The sequence below is a fragment of the Colletotrichum graminicola genome (genome assembly GCF_000149035.1).
Source record: "Colletotrichum graminicola M1.001 genomic scaffold supercont1.23, whole genome shotgun sequence".
Classification (NCBI taxonomy): domain Eukaryota; kingdom Fungi; phylum Ascomycota; class Sordariomycetes; order Glomerellales; family Glomerellaceae; genus Colletotrichum; species Colletotrichum graminicola.
The window spans coordinates 288,251-302,100 of record NW_007361027.1 but is presented as its reverse complement, the minus strand read 5'-3'; the positions used below and the strand labels follow the sequence as shown (position 1 = coordinate 302,100).

General features: G+C 54.7%; 5 protein-coding genes across 5 annotated transcripts; 3 read left to right on the top strand and 2 right to left on the bottom strand.

Moving 5' to 3' along the window:
• Positions 1–4,081: 4,081 nt before the first annotated feature.
• Positions 4,082–5,017, top strand: GLRG_06257 (uncharacterized protein; the record flags this gene model as incomplete). The annotated part of the gene is made up of 2 exons (XM_008096942.1): positions 4,082–4,848; positions 4,948–5,017. 2 exons carry the CDS (start codon positions 4,082–4,084, stop codon positions 5,015–5,017), a joined length of 837 nt encoding a protein of 278 aa, XP_008095133.1.
• A 605-nt stretch (positions 5,018–5,622) lies between these two features.
• Positions 5,623–6,660, bottom strand: GLRG_06256 (WLM domain-containing protein; the record flags this gene model as incomplete). Its single annotated transcript, XM_008096941.1, has 1 exon — positions 5,623–6,660. The coding sequence occupies one exon, from the start codon at positions 6,658–6,660 to the stop codon at positions 5,623–5,625; it is 1,038 nt and encodes a 345-aa protein (XP_008095132.1).
• An 878-nt stretch (positions 6,661–7,538) lies between these two features.
• GLRG_06255 (ER lumen protein retaining receptor) lies at positions 7,539–8,376 on the top strand (the record flags this gene model as incomplete). The annotated part of the gene is made up of 4 exons (XM_008096940.1): positions 7,539–7,563; positions 7,635–7,693; positions 7,753–7,819; positions 7,883–8,376. 4 exons carry the CDS (start codon positions 7,539–7,541, stop codon positions 8,374–8,376), a joined length of 645 nt encoding a protein of 214 aa, XP_008095131.1.
• Positions 8,377–9,943: 1,567 nt separating this feature from the next.
• Positions 9,944–11,521, top strand: GLRG_06254 (uncharacterized protein; the record flags this gene model as incomplete). Its single annotated transcript, XM_008096939.1, has 2 exons — positions 9,944–10,666; positions 10,718–11,521. 2 exons carry the CDS (start codon positions 9,944–9,946, stop codon positions 11,519–11,521), a joined length of 1,527 nt encoding a protein of 508 aa, XP_008095130.1.
• A 637-nt stretch (positions 11,522–12,158) lies between these two features.
• Positions 12,159–12,803, bottom strand: GLRG_06253 (uncharacterized protein; the record flags this gene model as incomplete). The annotated part of the gene is made up of 2 exons (XM_008096938.1): positions 12,159–12,190; positions 12,245–12,803. 2 exons carry the CDS (start codon positions 12,801–12,803, stop codon positions 12,159–12,161), a joined length of 591 nt encoding a protein of 196 aa, XP_008095129.1.
• Positions 12,804–13,850: the final 1,047 nt, after the last annotated feature.

The following is a 13,850-nucleotide window of genomic DNA, read 5'->3' as shown; positions in this document are numbered from 1 at the left end:
GTGTATTAGCACAGCCAAACAGTCACCATATTTGTGAGTGAATATCCAAGGTGACGGAACACTTCGGCCAGCGCGTCGTCCCGGCCTGGATCTAATATTGGGCTCTGATAGACATGCATAAGTACAAGGCCCAAGGCTCAGCATCCAAATACTAACCGGCCTCTCCGCAAGAGCTTACCACGACCCCGAAAGAGAGATCGCGAGCTTATCGACGGCCGGGGGGTGATGATGGCTTTGGACGACTGATGAGCTGGCGGTCGCCGTGAGGCACGCGGCGGGTTCGGAGCACAGTAGAGCACAGCAGCGGGGCCAAGGAGGAAAATCCGGCGCGACGCTGGGTGGCAGCATCGCCGAGGGAGGGGTGCACACTTCTGGGGCCCAGATGCCTTCACCAGTGGGGTAGACATTGGGAATTGTGTAAGGACAAGAGACAGGCTTGCGTCGGGCTGTGGCGTAGCCTCCGTCGTAGGTGGGTGCTTGCTTGGCTTCAGCAACGTCGGCCATTTGCCTGAAAGCTATTGTGCGCTGTCGAACAGAAGCGATCGGTCGCCTTCTTCACCTCTAAAACCCTTCAAGATGCCAACCTCGATGATGATTCTGTTCGTATCTTATGATGCTTGTCTGCATTACCCCGCCCTATACTCGATAGCGGGGCAGACGCTATGGCCTCTGGACTCAAATGCGGAAAGATAGCGTTAGACGGGAGTGAGAGTTCCCCATCATCATGAGGAGAGGTGGATGGGGGCAGTGGCTGGCTGCAGTCGTTCTGTTGCTGTTGTCGTGATTATTTGGCCGGTCCGGTGCCGAGGTATGCAGCCACAGCCTTGCATGCATGCGGATTGGCTCTGGACACTGCTCCCCAAGCCACCTATGACTGCTGTGGATTCGGCCTGCCTGTTCGGGACACGATGCCGTGGTCCCTCGCCCTCGAAAGGTAGTACCGCGCGGCCGGCGACTCGCCGTGGGTAGACGAGATATGAAACCTCGGACTAGGAATGCCTTATGTGGCTAGCCGCCAACCATGTATCCGGTAACAGCTAGGTAGCGTCATGAGGATGTCGGCTTCAAATGCGGGCAGTTAGCACCGTCAAGTGGGACATTCCCTGCCAACGACTGTCGACGGGAGGTGGGCGCTGGTGCGGAGCGGTAGCCATTTGAGCCACGAACAATAACAACAACAACAAGACGCGGCACAGTTGCGGCGGAAAGGGAGGTGAATCCTTGTGTGAGTTGCTCGTGGTCTAGGTATGCACATATACCTAAAAGACGAATGAATATACGGGCTACGGGGAAGAGGTACATTCAGTTGCATCGGGCAGGTAGCGGACGAGACATCAAGTCAATCGCTATCCTGAAAAAGGCAAAGTGGCCAGGGCGCCTGGAAAGAGGGCCACGCGTCACTGTGGGTCCCGGTCGCGCCAATGGCACGGAACGGGGTTGGTGAGAGCGAGTCGGCGAGAGGGTAAGAATTTTTTTGAGTTTTTCTGGGTCGATGGCCCTCAATGAGATCGGCCCGACGACTCAAGTTGTTCGGTGTGTCTGGGCAAGACATTTTCAGACGTTGCAATGTTGCAGTGAGGCATCGGACGAGATGCGGCTGCAGTCAGGCGGACTCAGTCTGACAGAATCCTGAATGCCAAGCGGCGGCGGAACGGTACGTCTGACGATGATGAGCGGAGCCAGCCCAGGCAGGCCCCGACGGAGGGAATCTGATCATTGGACCGGGGAGGGGAGCGGCAATCAAGGGCCCTAAAGGGGCGGACTGAGACTACCAAGACGGTGCCAAGGGCTTGGGAAGTGGGCCGAGTAACGGTGCAGCTGCTTTGTTTTGTCCCAACTCGTTTGATCTGATGGTGATTGCGTCCGTGTCTGGTCGTGGTGGGTAGCGGTAGGGAGTGTTGTCCAAGTCTGGTCGGATGAACTTGGGAAGAGATGATTGAGTACGCGATACCCTCTACCCCACTGAATGAAGACTCTGCAGAGGAAACGAGACAGATCGTCATCGATATGGGGCACGCGGTGGAATTGTCGATATTCTTAGCAGACAGGGACGAGCGAGCAGTGGGGTCTCCTCCAATCTGATGGAGAAAATAAGGTCCCGTTGTTGGGTACGAACACCTAGGTACGTGTACACTACGATGTAGGTGTACCGTCCTGTTGGAGAGGATGGAAGGCACGCTTATCTGCATCGGCTGCTTTTCTGTCTACCTAGAACCTAGAACCTAGCTAGGTATGTACAGCAGCCGCCTGTACCTAGGTAAGTATCCGTAGTGTACTGAGACAAGACCACGATCTGGGTGCACACACCAATGCGACCCTGGTGCTCTGTACCTCAGGTACAGTACAGTGGGTTGGTCCCCCAAAATGGTGCCAAGCCCGTTAGCGGCTTATGCCGCGCGATCAGGATCAAGGAAACAGAAGGAGAGCACACGACACTGATTCTTGCTTGGTACACGTACTGAGGTGTCCGTTTGTCACCCGGGATGCAGACGGTTTCCGTGTTTGTGTACGGAGTATCCGTAGTTCTGGCAGCCGCAACCACCCCCCGTTCGCTTCTCGAATTTTGCCATGTTTACTACTCCGTACCGACCTACCGGTAGGTATCCTTAGGTGACCAGCACCGTTTCTAATTAAACTTCGCGGAACCAAGGAGAAGTGGGCCCACCTCCTGGTCTGTTCAGTGTCACTCGCGCCAGTCGTCGTACACTACCTAGGTAGTCGTGGTCGTGGTCGTCGTCGTCGTCGTCGTCGTCCTCCCCGGATACCGGCAACAGTTCGGCCTCCTTCCAGCCCCCCCCCGTCCCACTCACCTGATTGAGTCTCTTGAATTATTTTTATGCGGGATTACGTATGCCGCTTAAATGTGGCGCATGGAGGCCACGCACATCCGCTTTGCAAAGGAATGTCGAAGGCTTTAGAGAGCCCTACCTACCTACCTACTAGGTACCCGTGTACGTAGGCCGCGCGTACGTGCTGCCCGTTACCTATCTGCGGCCGGGCGGTTGGCGGGTGAGACATGGGCAGTCAGTCTCTGACTTGTTCTCGCCTTCCCGGCCTTCCCATCTCTTGGTATTGTTCGCCGACTTGGCCTGGTTGTGCTGGAAAAACAAGGACGATTAGGAGGCGGAAAAGGAACAGCAGGAAGAAGGCGCAGGGCAGGGGATGGAGTCACGACCCCAGCATCTTGGCAAGAGAAACCCCGTACCTACACCACGGCTAAGGTTTACCAGTCAATGATATCTGTACACTACGGAGTACACTACCTAGTTGCAGTTCCCATCTTTGGCGTGCGGATTCCTTGCCATGGCGGGACTCTCTCTCTCCCGGGATCACGGCACACCACCCATACCGGTAGTCCCCCCCAGCTTAGATAGTACACACTATGCCCCCTGCTCTCGCACGCCTCTCACCGCACACTCCGTCTACGCATAGCATATCATCTCCCTCCTGCCCGGCCGCACTTCAATCCAGATGTCTGCTCTGGCCTACTTTCCTATTCCTTCCTCCTCCTCCTGCTTCTTGGCAATCGTCTGTTTGGACGTCCCTATTGTACAAACTTCCTCTTGACCCTGCTATCATCTTCCACGCATCCTTTCTCACATCACATCCTCATCGTTCACCACTGTCTGCTTACATGCTTCCCGCCGCCTCACATCATCTTTCTGCTGCTACCTGTACATTCACGACATCCACGACCGGCTTTTCGATTTTTCGGAGTATTTCACAAAAATAACCGAATTGCTTTGGGCTTTTTTTGTTTTCCGTCTTTACAGTTCCAGCAATACACGCCTCTTGGTGTTTGCTTTTACTCAACGACTCGGAACGATTCCTCTGGTTTCTGTCAACGCTCGTCGACCTTCCGGGTTTTCGCGACTGCCTTTTTTCTCATAACCGGCTCGTACTGCATACCTAAATAATCTTGGCACTGCGAGGCCTCCCACGAATAGTCGTCTCTCTTGGTTTTTTGAGGGAAGGAATCGACGTAATTCCTTTACTGTCTTTACTATCAACCAAGCGAGCTCGGTTTTGATCCTTGCAACCCAACCAAAATAACATATCGACTCCAGCACATCTTGCTGCCATGCGCCTCAGCCTCACTCTCCCCCTCACCCTTCTGGGTCTCGCTACCACAATCGCTGCGGCACCCTCACAACCTCCCAGAGACAACGTCCAGGATTCATCACCCGCTCTCGTCAAGCGCGAGGACTCAAAGTACTTCCACGAGCCCTGCTGTGGCGAAGAGCTGGGACACTACGATATCCGTTACTTCAAGGAAGCTGTGGGCTATGACGACCACCGCATCGTTCTGCGCAACCTCATCCGCTCCTATTTGACTATCACCAAGAAGCTCAATGTCGAGACATGGCTCGCACACGGCACTCTGCTGGGCTGGTGGTGGAATGGCAAGATCATGCCATGGGACTACGACCTCGACGTTCAGGTCTCGATGGCGACTCTCTACTGGATGGGCCAGAACCTAAACCGCACCGAGTATGACTACGACTGGACCGACAAGGACGGTAATGCTAGGAAAGAACGCTACCTTCTCGATATCAACCCCCACGGCACAGAAACGAGCCGTGGCGACGGCCAGAACGTTATCGACGCCCGCTGGATCAACATGGCCAACGGCGCCTTCATCGACATCACTGGCCTCGCCGAGCGCAACCCCTCTGGCATGCCGGGCGTCTGGAGCTGCAAGAACTACCACCGCTACCACACCACCGATCTCTTCCCTATGCGCGAAACCGAGTTCGAGGGCGTCACCGCCATCATTCCTTACAGCTTCGAGCGCATCCTGACCGAAGAATATGGCAGCAGGAGCCTGGTGACCACGGAGTGGCTTGGGTAAGTCAAAAGATCTCTGCTGCAGCTCTGAAGATTGTTTCCATACACAGAGTACTAGCGGATTTGACCTTTTGAGTTTGCCACTAACATGAGATACAGACACAAATGGGAGCCTGAGCAGAAGGAGTGGATCAGGATACCGCAGCCGAACGAGCAAAAAACTCAATAGACCAGGGTTTATTTTTTCCTGTTCTGTTGGCAGACGACCCTATTGGAAATTGGATCAGCATGGGCGATGTCTTTGGGTTGCGATGGCCACGGCAAAAATAATTGTAGCAGTTTGGGCGACTGCACTTTGCGTCGCACGCTTACATGGATTGGCGGCGTTCTTGGATGCGGCATGGCATGGTATTTTGGAGTTGCAGGGTCAGGGATTTCCATACAGGGACGACACTCGGACGAGGTCGCACACACACCCCTGTTCTTTTCACAGCGGACATGACGAAGGACGGAGTCCGAACAGCATTAACAGCATCACCCCTCAGGTGTCTAGACTATTAGGTCGCTAGTAACCGCATGGATGGAATAGACGGCGATAGCATCTTAACGACCTGTGTGTATGCATTAGGGGCTGTGAGGTGATGGGATGATCAACGCCTTGAATCGTGCACACTAGAATATGTGTCATGGGGGGATCATCATTACGTGTCCTGGCGTCTTGGGGACGATTCATGTCTCGTGTCTACAATGTATACCAACGCCGCGCAATGCTGAAATTACAGTAAAGGGAAATACCATTAAAACAAAGGTCAAACCCGGCTCAGCAGACAGGACTCAGGATGACGGACCAGGGTCAGGCTTTCCCCCGTCCCGCCTCTCCATGTCCATCTTCTTGAGTCTCTCCTCCGCGGCCTTGGCCAGAATCTCTCTTCGGCTGAGGCCTGTGGTATTGCCAGCATTGCCGCCAACCACGAAGTCGCCCCCCTCCCAACCCCCGTGGTCTTCGAATCCCTCCTCTTCGTCCTCCCCTGGCGCATAGTACGATGACTGCTGCCCAACGGTATGCCCGCCGTGCTTCCAATCCGCGGCGTCCACCTCGCGCTCAATTTGGTGGCAAAGATCCCAAAAGTTCTTGTCGTGTGGGCCGTGGACATTGTGCGCCAGCTCGTGACATAGCGTCTTGCGGATAGTCTTGTAGTCTCGATATCCGTCGTGCGCATCCGTCCTCAACCTCAGCTCGATGACCTCCCCGCCGTTACGGTTCAGGCCGAGCAGTCGCGTCGTACCCTCATGATTGGATTGGGTATTGGACAGGGGCTCCATCTCCGTCAGCAGGCCAACGCTGAACTTGTGCTTGCGCATCGAGGCACGGATGCCTGGGTCCTCCTTCAGCCTCTCGAGAAGGGCGAGGGAGCGCTCGGGATGCGGCAAGCCAGCGAGGGGCCGGACGGAGAGGAATGTGTATGTGCTGTCGGCCTGGGCGAGAGCCTGGTCGCGTCTTCGAAAAGGGCGGTTTTGCCGCCGAGCGGCGCTGCGGGCGGCGTTTCGTTTCGCGGCGAACTCGGATGCGGCTTGGAGGGAGGCAACTTCCTTCGCCTCGACGCCCATAAGCATGATTTTCTTGTCTTGTAAGGCGACGAGAGACATGTTCGGGTCCTTAAAAGGAGGCTTCAGAAGGCCGACCTTGGGCACGATGAATTTCTGGTTTGATGGAGGGATGGAAAGGATGTCTTCAACATCTTCGGAGAGATGACAGATTGTGCCGTCGGAGGGAAACTTGAAGGTGTGCGGGGTGTTGCGGTGGGTGAGGGTGATGGTAATTGCTTCGTCGGAGGAGTCTAAGTCGAACTCAGCAGCGTTCGGTTCGGCCATGTTTGAATGAATTATCGATGCGGTATCGTGATACTAGATGTATTAATCGAGTTTATATATTCTTGAAGTGATGAGAAACGTATGTGCAAGGACGCGGGAGGCTGTTTGTTGATCGACCGCCCGTTCACGGGGTAATATACGGTTGGTGGAGGACCGTCGTGGATTGTACAGGAAGCGGACTTGGTGAGGCGCAGATGGCCACTCGTGATAGCAATTCGACAGTTTGTCAGTGCAGGCAGCTTTGTAGTACGTCACACTGGGGCGACTGGAAGCACCGGCCTCGGATGGCCTCTCGGGTAGCCCGGCAAGATTACCTCAGCAAAGCAGGCGCACCTCGTGCTCGTTTGTCCCTGGAGGCTAAGGCAGCTAGCTACCCGCTGTGGAGATACCCTGTCCAGCGAATGCAGGACTGTCTCACCCACATCGCCTTACCTAAGCAGGCAGACCAAAACAACCTGGAACAAGTGCTGAGCTGGCCTGGTCAGCGTGTGGCTTGAGTGGTCGGTCCCAGCTTCCAATAAGCTTGCAATCGCGTTCGTGTCCTTTCGACCTCCTGGAATCCAAGTGAAGAAAATCAAAATAAAAAATCAGCTACCAGCTTCGCTGAACGCAGCCAAAGCTGTCCCTCCCTGGCAATACCTACCTAGATCAATTCCTCGTCGCCATCACGACACACCACGCCACACCACGACGCAACCCGGCTTCTTGCGACTCTCGACGGCAAGCCAAGCAGAGAAGACCTACTGCACCACTCTCGCTCGACTACGAAACCGCTCTCTGACCCGCAGCTGTCACCAGCAGGTTGAAGCTCCCGTCGATCTGAAGCTGCCCAACCTTCCAACAATCAGTCCGCGGTTCAACGCCCCCACGCTGTAAAGATGCTCAACATCTTCCGTATTGCTGGTCAGTGCCAAATCAACACCTGGAGGAGTTTCGCGATGCTTGCTTCGCCGGCTAACACGATGGCCTTGCAGGGGATTTGTCCCACCTTGCCAGTATTGGCATCCTCCTCCACAAGATGGTGCAGCTGAATGTAAGCTTTGCGACGCACCATATGTCGTCACCTAGGCGCCTTTTCTAATTCGTCTATAGAGCTGTTCCGGTATATCCTTCAAATCGCAAGCTCTCTACCTCCTGGTCTACATCACCAGATATCTTGGTATGACGAGTCTACAACGCCCCCCGTCCGCTCAAAAACAAAGTTAACCCCCTCTCTTCCCAGATCTTTTCTCAACCTCAAGTCTCTGGAACGTAGTTTTCAAGATCCTCTTCATTACCTCTCAGGGCTACATCGTGTACCTGATGACAACTGCCTACAAGCCCACCAACGACCCTAATCAGGACACCTTCCGTGTCCAGTATCTCCTCGGCGGAGCTGCCATCCTGGCCATTCTCTTCCCATACTATTATACTTTCTGGGAAATCCTCTGGGCCTTTTCAATCTGGCTGGAGTCTGTCGCCATTCTGCCCCAGCTCTTCATGCTCCAACGCACCGGCGAGGCTGAGACCATCACCACCCACTACCTCTTCGCCTTGGGCATCTACCGCGCCCTGTACATCCCCAATTGGATCTACCGCTACTTGACCGAGGTGAACCACAAGGTCGACTGGATTGCCCTCGTCGCGGGTATCATCCAGACGGTCCTTTACAGCGACTTCTTCTGGATTTACTACACCAAGGTAATGAAGGGCAAGAAGTTCAAGCTGCCTGTTTAAGGCGGCTCCCTTCTCGCAGATGTCTTCGTGCAGCCCCGAGCTAGCAGTCTTCACCGGGTAATGGGCAACGCAGAACAGGAGTCATGGACGATGTAGCAAAAGGCTCCAGTCAGATGCTTGAGTCCATGGCGGTCCATGACCTTTCTATCTTGCTTTTTTTTTCTTTCTCTTTTCCCGCCTCCGGTCTGTCAATGAATATTGAACTTCTTTTTACGCACATCGACAACAAATCGTTGGCCGTGGTTTGGCAGGGTACGGGATATCCTCCATCAGGATGGGGTGCATGGCTGGCGTTGGTAGACATGGTTAGTTTTGCATGGGCAGCACGTCAGCCAGCCAGTCACGTACGGGGTTGGTTGAACTGCTGATACGAACGTGTCCACAGATCAATACGACCGAGAATGAGAAGAAAGAAGACCCGGACACCCACTGGTAGGTATATAGATGGTCAATGCGAAGAATGTTGTCCAGACACTTCCGATATGTTTCCATCTATCATTCGTACATTCATCCGCGCGCCAACTGTCAAGCGGCAGTTCCGTACAATGACACGGAGGGGATTCCCCGTTTAAGCTGCCGGCTTCCGAAACTTTGTGTTGATCTCTCTGGCGTGAAGACAGAGGCCACTTCCTTGTTAGCCCGGCAGGTTTTTTTTCTTTCTTTTCCCCTTTTCCTTGCCCATCTGGGGGGAAAGCAGGCCCCTGACAAAGACATGAAGTATTTTTTAGCATGGTAATAGCTCACTGGGCGACTCACGTTTAGTCCTTGATTGCTCACACGGCCATCCTAACATTAATACCCCCCGGACCCGAGTCAAGTGACACTGGCAGGGATGCAAATATGTGACACCACCGGCTCGAGGATCGACGCTGTTCGAGACAACACCCCCAATTGGCTTCCCTCTCCGTGTATGTATGCCCGTGCAGAACCTCCTGGTTGTGGGACCAGTCCAATTATGGGCTTTTGAAACATAACCCAGCTCGGAACGCACCCGATAGTTGATGCCGCGGGTGGGCAACGAGTGTCAACGACAGGCATGAACTCTTCTTCCTTTTCTGCCAGCGGAGCTGTTTCCGAGTTAGTTGATGAAACCCTATACGCATAATACAACCCTAAGATCTAAGCGCCTTACCGAATTGGAACTTGGGATGGTGCCGCGCTAATTTGATCTATCATCCCTTATGTTATCGTCATAGCGAGCCTCCTTCTGGCCCCGTCGCCGGGCTCTCAGTGCACCCGAATGGATTGGCAAAATGGCATTATAGGCAAGGGGAGGGGGGAGATCGAGAAGGTACTGCGTACCACCAAAATGCCCAAACTGGTTGTGGCCGAGAGGCTCCTCGTCCGGCAGTAAGGACGAGGTGGTTCATAATATGGGCGACAGCCGCCCTGAACGCGTCGTCCTTTAGCAGCCTTTCTCAGTTTTGGTTTTTGTTTTTTTCCCTTATTATTCGTTTCGTCTTCGTAATTCGCTGCACTTGATCGTGCTGGGCTATTATTGCACTCCTGGAGAATACATTTATAACGACATAGCCGGCACATATAATACGACGAATGACATGAAATCATGGTGAAGGCTTGCCCACCGCGACTATTACTGCTTAATCTTTTTTTCTGCTTTTCTCTGGCAGCAACAGCGAATGAAGAAAAAGGACGATGGGTGGGACTGGCGGATGGAGGTGACAGCAGGTTACCTGTGGAACATCAGCGGAGGAGGGCAGGATTCGAGGAGCTCGTCGATATCTTGGGCGGACGGGCACAGCCGCCGACGGCGTCAACGGACATCAGCAAACCGGTAGCCCTCGAAAAACGTGTCGTGTTGGCAGTGCCTACACCACCGGCCCTCTTCGGGGGTTCCGTCCTGAAGGGTCGACAAGACCCCAACGATGCCATTGCATCTGCCTCACGTTCTGCCCAGCAGGCCATTGCGTCGGCGTCACAGTCAGCTCAGCAAGCTGTTCAGCAAGCAGGCGATCAAGTGAGACAGGCCCAGGATCAAGTACGGCAGGCTCAAGACCAAGCGAGGCAAGCCAGCGATGCAGCCAGCCGGACATCGTCATCGGCAAGCAGCGCCGTGTCCCAGGCCCAGTCAAGCGCGCGACAGGCCATCTCCGATGCCCAAAACTCGGCGAGGCAAAGTGCGAGTCAGCAGATTTCGCAAAACTTGGCGAGTGTTACGTCCAGTGCGTCGATGCAGATTGCCAGCATACGGTCAAGTGCCAGCGCCAGCGCCGCGAGTGCCATTGCCGCCGCCACGCAGTCGGCCCTCGCGATGGTGCAAAGCGCGCGGGTACGTTTCTCGATTCCCCCTCTGGTTTAAGCGCTATCTAACTCATCACAGACCGATGCGGACTCAAGGGTACAGCAAGCACAAGGTACCGCAGTGTCGGTTACGCAGGCCGCAGTCATAATCGTGGGAGCCATCATCGGCTCGTCTCTATTGACTATCCTATGCTTCTACCTCTTCACACGCTACCGCCGCAGCAAGCGCAAAGACCATACGGCACGCGGTTCTCGCCGCGGAAACAGCTACCCCGCGCAGGACTCGCCTATGGCCGCCAGGGGTCTGGTTATGGACACCGGCTACCCGCAGGATGTCAAGCGTCCGATGTCGCCGGCGCGACCAGAGACAGCGCTCACAACCGGACCTGGCGGGATGGGATACGCTGTAACCAACTTTGGCGACAGCGCGCTCAACTTCTCAAGGACGACGACGTTTATGGGCAGCACGGCGCCGCAGACGGGGGGCATAGGGGTGTTGTCGAGGGAACCGTCGGTGACGCGAAAGCCGATACCGCCGCCACTCAAGAAGCCAGCGGCCTTTAATTTGTTCCCATCGACACCAAAGGAGGGCTCCTTCGGTGTTGGCGGGTTGCCATCTAACCCGTCTTCAATGAGAGATCGGGGGTGGTCCGTATCGTCGTCGGCGTCGACGGCGGTACCAACACTAGCACCCACGGGGCCTGCGAATGAAAAGCTGGACAGGGTTGATGAGGAAACGGACGACTTTGGGGAGGGGGGCAGGAGGTGGTTGAGGCGGACGCGGACCGTGAGTCCGTTCGGTGACCTTGCCGAGAGTCCAACCAAGGGGAAGGGTGCAAACTGGCCGTTTACTGGGCCGGGCTCGCCTGCGACTGCCAGGTGATGATGGTTAATGGGATTAATCAGCCTTGACCGGCGACCCCGATGCCACGGAAGCGCTTCGTGCGCTTCTACAATCCATTCATTCTAATTGTCCATTTAATTCAGGGTCATGTCACCCAAACGTATTTAGCCTAACTCTCTTTCGACATAATACACAATGCACTATTGCAGGTGGATGTCATGCGGGGCAACGCCCCCAGTCTATGCGTATGTGCCGTCTCTCTGTGGGAGGAGACAAGGGGTGGAGAAGGTATGTTGGATCCAAAGACCTGGACACATGGAGTTCGGTCTCAGGCCTGAGGCCGCATCCATAGACCATCGTCGCCGCTGCATACGTGTTTCTGAAGATTGTACCCGTTGTGATATGGGACTTGAAGACCCGGACTTGGGTCTTTGCTGGGATTGGGGTTGCCAAGCTTCCACAGATGACAGCATGTGAAAGACGAAGGGGAGGCTGCCGGACCCGAGCCTATGGGCGAACTGTTGTCTATGCCGCGTTGTTAGAGAATCATGCCCCTGATCCCTCGCTGTTGGGTTTGATCGACGACTAAAATACGGGTCATGGCCGGCGACCGGTAGACGGGCGGGCCGGGCCAATGATTCTTTCGATCTTTCATCGTAGGCGGTCTAGCTTCAATTCATCCGGGACATGCATGTTCCGTCTTCCTTCCTGGAGGGGGGGTGGGGGGGCAAAATGATCATAATCAAGTGACGGTCAACGTACCTCCATGTCTAGGATCCTCGGATGACCGACTGGAGGTTTCAAGACAAAGCTTTCGGTCGAAATCAATCGAAATGCCCAGGATAGACGGCAGGGCGGCGTCGATTTGCACGGACTCCAGATCGCGTCTTAGCACACCAATCTCTGCGTCCTCGTCGTTGCGGTCGTCTTCTTTATCCGATGTGGGGTGACACTCGGCTGCCGACTTGAAGCCTATGACGGCGATCTGCTGCCGAAGCTGCTGCGCTAGATGCCGGTCCGACTCACTCGGTGCGGCTGGAGATATTGCTAAGATAGCGCCTCGACGACGGGATCGTTTGCTATGCGCGGGCTCTGGGGCCACTGAGAAGGAGCAGGGGAGGTCGTGGAGGGTGAGGAACATGCCATCCGGGACGGGTTGAGACCACAGGCCCGGTGGGGAAGGGGAGGTTGATGGATGCGGTGGTGACCAGAGCCATTTGAAATGAGCGGCGTCGTTGAGGCGGCCTCTCTTGATGGGGATCTCGACATCTTGTCCGTCGTCTTCTGCTTGGCGCTTCTTTCGCCCGCTTATTTCGGCCATGGTGTTCTGTTGAGATTTGAATAAGGGCTTCTTTGTACCGTGGATGTTGGCGATGCGTTAAGACGAGGGCAGTGGCTCCGACCTGAAATCGTCTCCGGTGGGAATCGCCAAAATAGAAATTGGGCTTCAAAGAAGAATTCAGTCAAGGTAGGATTGTCGTGTTGGTATGAAGGACACATCATTTGAAGTCAGAGTCAAGACGTATTTCGGTGACGGCTCATACGCTGGCGGGGTAAAAGTTGACTGTTCGCCGCCTGGCGCGAGCTCTGCCTCCGGATCAAGTTAATTGCCTGCTGGGGAACAAAGGTGGTCGGTGCCAGGGTATCGTGGGTAGCGTGACCGGATGGTGTGAGTTCCAATCATCGACATCCGAGCATAAATTTGGTTGGGGAAAACTGGGACCTGTCACTTCGGTTTACTCGGCAGAGTTGTGATGTAGTTCCTTGTCATTAACATCATCCCATGATCTGTCGCGGATGATGGTTTCAGTCACTGCGCCAAGATTCTGGGCTCCCAGAACGCGATGCTGTGATCTCCTGTTGCCCTTTGTCCGTTCAACGATACCAGGTGAACCATGTGAGCTAGACAGCGTCCCGACTGTCTGTGGGTTATGGTTTCAGTTCGTCGTTGACATGATGCTATCGACGAGCCGTTTATAGTAGCTGTCAGACAGCGTTGCCGTTCCTCAAAATTGATTAGTAGATCGACCCCAAGGCTAGTCGCACAGACGAGGATACCATACGTCCACAAGTCTACCCTTACTAGTTACGACTGCGAGCTAGCTACCCGCACCATATACCGTCTCATACCTGTATGATCCTCAGATGGCAGGCGGCTAGTGATCAAACATCAGCTTTGAACCTTATGGAAAGTCTGAGATGCCAACGATTGCGAATATTTTTATGCGGCCTACAGCCAGACTAGGTAGAGGAACTTTGTGCCACGCTCCGTGCCGCCCCCAACTGTTCTTTACCACCAGTTCCTACGACTTAGCCTTAAACTAAAGTTGACCTGGCTTCCTCGGCAATCTCGTCCGTCTTCTGTCAG